This window comes from Salmo trutta, chromosome 12, assembly GCF_901001165.1.
Source record: "Salmo trutta chromosome 12, fSalTru1.1, whole genome shotgun sequence".
Lineage (NCBI taxonomy): Eukaryota > Metazoa > Chordata > Actinopteri > Salmoniformes > Salmonidae > Salmo > Salmo trutta.
The window spans coordinates 37,823,142-37,832,725 of NC_042968.1; the positions used below are offsets into that span (position 1 = coordinate 37,823,142).

Here is a 9,584-nt window from a genome sequence, read left to right on the forward strand (position 1 = left end):
TTGACCCCACGGGGTGAGATCTTGCATGGAGCCCCAGATCGAGGGAGATCATCAGTGGTCTTGTATGTCTTCCATTTCCTAATAATTGCTCCCACAGTTGATTTCTTCAAACCAAGCTGCTTACCTATTGCAGATTCAGTCTTCCCAGCCTGGTGCAGGTCTACAATTTTGTTTCTGGTGTCCTTTGACAGCTCTTTGGTCTTGGCCATAGTGGAGTTTGGAGTGTGACTGTTTGAGGTTGTGGACAGGTGTCTTTTATACTGATAACAAGTTCAAACAGGTGCCATTAATACAGGTAACGAGTGGAGGACAGAGGAGCCTCTTAAAGAAGAAGTTATAGGTCTGTGAGAGCCAGAAATCTTGCTTGTTTGTAGGTGACCAAATACTTATTTTCCACCATAATTTGCAAATAAATTCATTAAAAATCCTACAATGTGATTTTCTGGATTTTTTTTCTTATTTTGTATGTCATAGTTGACGTGTACCTATGATGAAAATTACAGGCCTCTCATCTTTTTAAGTGGGAGAACTTGCACAATTGGTGGCTGACTAAATACTTTTTTGCCCCACTGTATATATGGTTGACTCTCAGTATATGAAAGTGTTGCCTGTGCCAACAGGTCAATGACTGGTTACTGGTATTAAGCAGAGCTACAGTGAGTAGTATAGAGAATAAGTAAGGCAGGGTGTGTACAGCAACCTGATCCTAGAGCATTTTGTATTTTTCTGTGCGTAAATCCTAGACGTTATAACGCCCATCCATCCACTCTCCTTTTGTTTTTACCTTAAGTAACCACCTGTCTTGTTTCCATACAAACGTAACATATAATAATTTGAGTGTCCTGGATTTACATTTACTATGTTACACCTAGTCAATGAGGGCAGGCAGTAAGTCACCCATTAAAAAGTCTCATGGAGAAATAGATTGACGCCCACGCACACGCATGTACGACAAACACACACAACCAAGAAAATACGACATACATGACAAAACAGACAAGTAGAAACTTCAACTTTGTTAGTATTCATAATAGTTGGATACACAATGTATAAGAGCACCAATAAAAATAAAAAATAACTTTTTTTTTGAATTTTTTTTCTTCTTTTTTTAAGCCACAGAATATTCTACAGAAAGCAAAGATATCTCTGTACAGAAACAAGCAACATAATACCTCATCAGCAGCACAGTAAAACCTGCTGCTCAATTTCATATCTCAAAAGCAAATGAACATTAAAACAAGACCAGCTGCCTGCTGCTAACCTAGGACACTACGTTACAGAAACACCGCTTTTATATTTAAAACAAGATATGGAAGAAAGTTTTTTTTTTTCAAAAATGGTGAAAAAGTGCAATACAGGCTTGACTGTCTACAACTTAATAGGTTATTCAACAGGTTAGCGTCCTGTCATTGTTTTCCTACGGTCCACTTTTTTTTTCTTTTTTTTTTACATGTTCCTTTTGTATCCATAAGTAAAATCTCTTACAGTTATATTGACATTCATGACGATGTACATTATGAGAAACATGGTATTCACAAAAGTAGAGCATGTAACTAGGATTGCAATTACACTTCTTTGGGTAAGAGGGCAGATGAAAAACTAGCTTCTTACATTATCATATTTCATTTTTTACATTGGAATTGTGTACAGAACAAGTTTATTTTTTCTTCATACAAAACAAACTACATGTAAAAAAAAATCTGAATCTGGGAGTCCCATTCAATAGGCCAACATCGCTGCAAGTAGCATTTAAAAAGAGCGATGAAGCAGTGTTTATTTAAGAGACCTCAGATAACAGTAAACACTTATCCTTGATTGAAAAACCTGGTTTTCACATGACAGAGAGAGATAAAGAGCAAAAAACAGACCTCTTCAACCAAATATTGGCTCTTGGAAACATGACATCCATTTCATAGCACTTTCATATGATATATTGCCATTCCATTGAAACGACTGACTGGGTAGGATGTGTGATTGCGGGGTGAGGCACTCCGAGTCCAGCAGCCTCCGGAGGGTTCATGTCCCACAGATGGTTCTGAAGGGTCACCAGCTAACAAGCCCTACTACTTGGCACTCCAAGGCCAGTCTGGCCTGAGAGTGGTGACGCTGCGTGTCAGAGGGATCACAGTGTAACTGGAAAACGTCCACAGAGGGCACAGTCATCTCCAATGTAAACGTTTCGTAAGGCTTTTTGAAACGGAGCCCCCATAAACAAAAAAAGACTGAACATTTCAATGTACAAAAGGGCAACACAATGCCAGAGAATGCAAGAATCCATTCAAATGTAATGTACTAACACGCAAGGCATCTCCCCACTAGATATGAAAAGCGAGCATTTGAGGGTCTATTTTGTCACTCTCCTCCCAAATAAAATGAAATGATTGGCTAGGCTAGGGGGGGAATAGAATGAGGCCGTTTTTTTAAAACATATGTACATATCTATACGGATATGTAAAAAAATACATGGCATATTAGAGAATAATAAGAGACTTGGCACAATATATAACACAGAGTAGGGAAAACAGACGTCATTGGATCAAAATGATAGCTATAAAATTTCCGCTTTTATGTAAATGGAGGGGACTGTTGTCCAATGTTCACTTCACTGAAACAGGGCAATAGATATACAAAAACGCACAAATAAGTGACACTAATTAAACAAACACTGTGTTTAGATTGTGTTTCGTGAGCACCAACATGAAATACCGGCATATTTGACTCTTCCTCTTGACTTGGAATCACAATATGATGTCTGTTGGAGCAACCATAGGAGCGGTCTCCCCGGCAACCATAGGAGCGGTCTCCCCGGCAACCATAGGAGCGGTCTCCCCGGCAATCAAAGTATGAGAACAACCTTCTGATGCATTTCAGTTTTTTTGCTGAGAAAATTCACAATCTTCTGGTTGAAAGCGACCAATGTTAGATATCGTCTCTGAGAATGTTTCTTCATAAAAAGGTGAACTGTCGTTTTTTTAAATGGCCATCTCCTTCCTGAGACTGAGCAAGGTAAGCCAAAAGTTGAAAAGTTTCAGTTTAGATTTTTTGTTTGTCTTGAGTGGGGTGTGTAGGATCCATTGACGGTATACATTTTGTATCCGGGCATCAGGCTCCCAGTTTTCTGAGGGCTGGCAGTGTGTGTGTGTGTCTGCCTGTATGTGTGTGTGAGCAGCGTGGTGAGTGGGCGTGTGGTTCTCAGGCTGTGGTTATAGCGTTCAGGTCCTTCATCAGGTCCTCTAGGTGGGCCATCTCCTCTGTCAACTCATCAGGCTCGTAGCTCTGAGGGAAAGGAACAGGGTTACTGCGGGGAGCAAGGGAGGAACAGGAGGGGAGGGAGGAGGGGAGGGAGGCAAGGACCTGGGGAAGGGAGAGGAGAGGGTCAGTTTGTTTTTGGAGGGGGTGGGAGTAATGAGGTTTACAAAATAAAGGGTGGGTGAGGTGGGGAATTGGTCAATGGGACTGCAGCATGAAGCCAAGTCCAAGACAAACAAAGCAGCATCAACAGCCAACCAATATGTTAAGGCATTGAAAGGGGGCAAGACATCAATGTATGTGCAAAACCATTCCAATGGGTTAAGGGGAATTATCATGGGCAAAACCATTCCAATGGGTTAAGGGGAATTATCATGGGCAAAACCATTCCAATGGGTTAAGGGGAATTATCATGGGCAAAACCATTCCAATGGGTTAAGGGGAATTATCATGGGCAAAACCATTCCAATGGGTTAAGGGGAATTATCATGGGCAAAACCATTCCAATGGGTTAAGGGGAATTATCATGGGCAAAACCATTCCAATGGGTTAAGGGGAATTATCATGGGCAAAACCATTCCAATGGGTTTAGAGGAATTATTAGAAATTAAATGCAATAATATCAATGATCACAAGCAGCCAACGTTAACACCATGAAACAGTGAAGGAGGCAACAAGTTGTAAAGAATAAAGAGAGAAAGGAAACAGAAACGTGATTAAAATCCATGTCAATGTCATTTGGATTGTGTCCAAAATGAAACATGACATGCTCTTGGAATGTATTTACTAGTTCAATGGGCTTGATTGATCTATGACCAGGTTTTTACCCCAACATGACATAGTAATTAATGTGTACTTCCTGTATTTAAAGTGTGTACAAACTACAATAACAACCAACAATAGATGATATGCCAGCTGATTTAACAGTCATAATCAGACATTGGCATGTTGTAGCCTTTCTACACTAAGACCTGGGGGGAGCAGTACTCACACTGTCTACATCCTCCAGCATCTTGCTGGTCTCGGGCACGTCTGGCGCACTGGGCACCGTGACTGGCATGGGGGGGCGTACCCTGCCCAGGGTGCCGATGGAAGCTGTCTTTACTGAGTGGAGCTGGGGCCCTGAGATACAGACAGAAAGAGAGAGAGACACAGACAGACAGAGAGACAGACAGAGAGACAGAGAGACAGAGAGACAGAGAGACAGAGAGAGAGAGAGAGAGAGAGACACACAGAGAGAGACACAGAGAGAGACACAGAGAGAGACACAGAGAGAGACACAGAGAGAAAGAGACAGACACAGAGAGAAAGAGACAGACACAGAGAGAAAGAGACAGACACAGAGAGAAAGAGACAGACACAGAGAGAGAGACAGACACAGAGACAGAGACAGACACAGAGACAGACACAGAGACAGAGACAGAGACAGAGAGAGAGAGAGAGAGAGAGAGAGAGAGAGAGAGAGAGAGAGAGAGAGAGAGAGAGAGAGAGAGACACACACAGAGAGAGACACAGAGAGAGACACAGAGAGAGACACAGAGAGAGACACAGAGAGAGACACAGAGAGAGACACAGAGAGAGACACAGAGAGAAAGAGAGAGACACAGAGAGAGAGACAGAGAGAGAGACAGAGAGAGAGACAGACACAGAGAGAGAGACAGACACAGAGAGACAGACAGGACAGGCAGGACAGACAGTTCCAAATGGATTGATAGTTAGAGGGAATCACAAGTCATCTTCTTTACATGCGTTTCCTTTCCTTTCTCAAGAAGCTCTACCTACAGTCTATGTTCATCTGCAGTTTGGGAGTGGAAAACACATGTACAGGTAACTGCCCAAATAAAGGAAACACTTGAGTAAATGAGGGATACAAAGTATATTGAAAGCAGGTGCTTCCACACAGGCGTGGTTCCTGAGTTAATTAAGCAATTAACATCCCATCATTCTTAGGGTGTCTACAAATGACCAGTTGCCCGTTATTTTGGCTACCATGGATGGAAGAAGAGATCTCAGTGACTTTGAAACAGGTGTCTCAAAGGAGCATAGGGTGTGTGTGTGTGTGTGTGTGTGTGTGTGTGTGTGTGTGTGTGTGTGTGTGTCAGTCACCAGATCTCAACCCAATCCAACACTTATGGGAGATTCTGGAGCGGCACCTGACAGGGTTTTCCACCATCAACAAAACACCAAACGATTGAATTTCTAGTGGAATAATGGTGTCACGCCTCCCGGGTGGCGCAGTGGTCTAAGGCTCTGCATCGCAGTGCTAGCTGTACTGCTAGAGATTCTGGGTTCGAGTCCAGGCTCTGTCGCAGCCGGCCGCAACCGGGAGGTCCATGGGGCAACGCACAATTGGCCCAGTGTCGTCTGGGTTAGGGGAGGGTTTGGCCGGCAGGGATGTCCTTGTCCCATCGCGCACTAGCGACTCCTGTGGCGGGCCGGGCGCAGTGCACGCTGACCAGGTCGACAGGTGTACGGTGTTTCCTGCGACACATTGGTGCGGCTGGCTTCCGGGTTGGATGGGCATTGTGTCAAGAAGCAGTGCGGCTGGGTTGGGTTGTGTTTCGGAGGACGCATGGCTCCCAACCTTCGCCACTCCAGAGTCCGTACGGGAGTTGCAGCGATGAGACAAAACTGTGACTACCAATTGGATACCACGAAATTGGGGGGGAAAAAAAGGGTTAAAAAAGAAAAAAGAACGGTGTCACATCCCTCCAATAGAGTTCCAGACACTTGTAGAATCTTGTACAATCTATGTCACCAGAAGCTGTTCTGGTGGCCCTATTAAGACACTATGTTGGTGTTTCCTTTATTTTGTCAGTTACGTTTATTTGTACATACACCTGGTGTGCATTGTGTGTGTGTGTGTGTGTGTGTGTGTGTGTGTGTGTGTGTGTGTGTGTGTATGTATGTATGTATATATATGTATATGTGTGTACGTGTATGTATGTGTGTGTGCGCTCCTCACCAGTCTGAGTAAGCAGAGGTGTGCTGGGCAGGGCAGGCGACTCGAAGTTGGCAGCGGGGTTGGCGGGTACGGCAAAGCTCTTGAGGGGGTGAGTGGGGCGCACGTGGGCGGTGGGGGGCTGGCCGGCGCTGCAGTAGCTGCCGCTGGCGCTGGGCTCATCGTCAGTGGCCGTGGAGCCTTGGTAGCTGCCCTCGGGGTCCGGGTGCTGGTGCTCGGCTTGGCAGGGGGGCTGGGCCTGGGGCGGGAGGGGCTCTGTGCTGGGGGTGTTCCTCACCGACTCTGCAGTCACAAAAGGAGTGTGGGGGGGACAGGTCAGTGGATGGTGTGTTTGATACAGTATGTGTATAGCCTGGGTTCTAGCGTGGTAGTGTCCATAAACAAGAGGCGTTAGTATCAACGTCAGGATGAAGCCTGATGAGTTTGGTGGAAAATATGGAATAAATGTGTTAAAGGTTGTTTGGTTCTGCAACACTCAAAGGTGTCATGACTGGTTTCATGTATTATAAATGAATATTGTTTTACCTTTATTTAACTAGGCAAGTCACACACTAATGAGTATGGGTGAGTGAATAGTGGACAAGGCCATAAGAACAATGAAATGAGACCACTCCACAGATAAGAGGATGTGACAGCCCCACAGTGGACCCACAGATAAGAGGATGTGACAGCCCCACAGTGGACCCACAGATAAGAGGATGTGACAGCCCCACAGTGGACCCACAGATAAGAGGATGGACATGAAGATGAAAGATAATGCTCCTGTGTTCTTCCTCAAAATCAGGCCAGAAAGACAGAACGACCAGGTGGGCCCTTGGCGCTGCCAGCTTGTAATCCCTCCTCCATCCTGCGGGTGGCAGCGGTCTCTCACCTGTGGAGCCCACCATGTCTCGACAGGAGATGGGGGTGGCGCAGGCATGCGGGCGCAGGTGGGCACTGCCCTGGTGGTGATGGAGGTAGCTGCGTGTCGGGGATGCCACGCTGCCCGTGTGATAATGGTGGTGATGGTTATCAAGGGAATGGATGGGGTGAGCGCTAATCACAGCTGTGAATGGACACACACACACACACACACACACACACACACAGAGACAACAACATTTAACCAGCCGCACTGACCAAGGGCTGGGGAAGCACTGCTGTTCAAATACACACACATGCTCGTGCAAGCACACACACACGCCAGGTTCATAGTGACACCATAAAGCAGTAGTATTTAACCATACACATGTATACAATAACTCCACAGAGTGCGTCTGATGTATATTTGAATTGGCAGCGTAATTTGGTGGCCATGAATGTGTTAAAAAACTGAAATGAGATGAAGGCTAAAATATAGAAACAGATCCTATAGAACCACATGTTGACTGTAGTGCTCTCAGTCTATTGACTGTAGTGCATTATCACGGGAGGAAGAAACCAGCATATTATTTTCCTTTCAGCTGAACAGTACGATAGTCTGAGTGGTAAATAGTCTATTGACCGGTGAGAGTACAGATCCCAAGCACACACACATTCACAAGGCGTGCGTGTGCGCGCGCGCGCACACACACACACACACACACACACACACACACACACACACACACTTACGCTGGGGGGGCTGCGTATCGAAGGGCATCATCATTTTAGGCCGCATCCCCCGGCGCCCTGCCAGTGCAGATATGCTGTCTTCTGATTCGTGGCCTGCAAGTCAGAGTTTTTCCTTGATCACTATTGGTAGTGACTCTGAATGAAGAACGTCTGAAAATGTAACTAATTGTTCTTGGATTGACAGGAACAATCGAAGGATTTGGTAATCTGGCTCCTGAGAGAAATCTGTGACTCAGTCATGAGGCTGTGTTTGGTTAGTGGTGATTCTTCCCTCTAAACACAATGTATGAAATGTTAAATGTATGAAAAGCAGGAAATGTTTAGCATGACAACAACAAAGACATTGCCTCTTCAAAACACAGACAAAGGAATCCCCAAAGTGACTACATCAATCTGACCTCGGTAGGAGTTCCGTCTCTGCAGCAGGCTGTTGTCCAGGCTGGGGTCCACGGGGTTGATGTCCTGCGAGGTGCGGGGGATGGGGGTGTCAGTCATCACCGGGTTGGGCTCGGGGGACTTGTCAATGGGCTTGAGCTCCAGCCGCTCATGGTGGATCCATAGGTCTGGAGGCTTCAGGTCCTTGGAGTTGCCCTTGTACTTGTGGGAGCTGTTGGACGACTTGGAGGCCGCCCGCTTCCTATGAGGTAGAGAAGAGGAACATTGGGGGTTGAGATGTCGAGGTTGAAAAGGGGAGGTGGATCCCCGTTAACTGTTGCAAAAGCAGCAGCTACTCTTCCTGTGGTCCACACAAAACATGAAACATAATACAGAATGACATAATACAGAATAGTAATAGACAAGAACAGCTCAAGGACAGAACATATATTTTTTTTAAAGGCACACGTAGCCTACATATCAATGCATACACACACGCTATCTAGGTCTAATAGGGGAGCGTTATTTTACCGTGAGGTGTTGATTTATCTGTTTTTCGAAACCAGGTTTGCTGTTTATTTGAGCAATCTGAGATGGAAGGAAGTTCCATGCAATAAGGGCTCTATATAATATTGTACGCTTTGAATTTGTTCTGGATTTGGGGACTTAAAAGACCCCTGGTGGCATGTCTGGTGGGGTAAGTGTGTGTGTCAGAGCTGTGTGTAAGTTGACTATGCAAACAATTTGGAATTTCAACACATTAATGTTTCTTATAAAAACTCTTGGCCAAGAGAGACTGGCATGCATAGTATTTATATCAGCCCTCTGATTACAATTAAGAGCAAAACATGCCGCTCTGTTCTGGGCCAGCTGCAGCTTAACTAGGTCTTTCCTTGCTGCACTGGACCACACGACTGGACAATAATCAAGATTAGACAAAAGTAAAGCCTGCAGAACTTGCTTTTTGTAGTGTGGTGGCAAAAAAGCAGAGCATCTCTTTATTACAGACAGACCTCTCCCTGTCTTTACAACCATTGAATCTATATGTTTTGACCATGACAGTTTACAATCTAAGGTAACGCCAAGTCATTTAGTCTCCTCAACTTGTTCAACAGCTACACCATTAAATGATCAGATTCAGCTGAGGTCTAGAACTTAGGGAATGATTTGTACCAAATACAATGCTCTTAATTTTAGAGATGTTCAGGACCGGTTTGTTACTGGCTACCAGTAATAAGGGAGGGGGGATGTCGGTTGAAGGGGGGGGGATGTCGGTTGAAGGGGGGGAGGGGTGATGTCGGTTGAAGGGGGGGAGGGGTGATGCCGGTTGAAGGGGGGGGGTGATGCCGGTTGAAGGGGGGGAGGGGGTGATGGGTTGAAGGGGGGGATGCCGGTTGAAGGGGGG

The 9,584-nt window shown here is 45.4% G+C and overlaps 1 protein-coding gene across 1 annotated transcript in view; it reads right to left on the reverse strand.

Annotated features, from left to right (window-relative positions):
- Positions 1 to 1,003: 1,003 nt before the first annotated feature.
- Positions 1,004 to 9,584, reverse strand: part of LOC115203507 (neogenin) — a gene marked incomplete in the record, with an annotated part of 232,472 nt that continues 223,891 nt past the window's right edge. Inside the window, 6 exon segments of the mRNA XM_029768240.1 lie at positions 1,004 to 3,276; positions 4,241 to 4,371; positions 6,215 to 6,493; positions 7,083 to 7,256; positions 7,805 to 7,897; positions 8,203 to 8,441. Of these exon segments, the coding sequence (XP_029624100.1) occupies positions 3,193 to 3,276; positions 4,241 to 4,371; positions 6,215 to 6,493; positions 7,083 to 7,256; positions 7,805 to 7,897; positions 8,203 to 8,441 (1,000 nt within the window).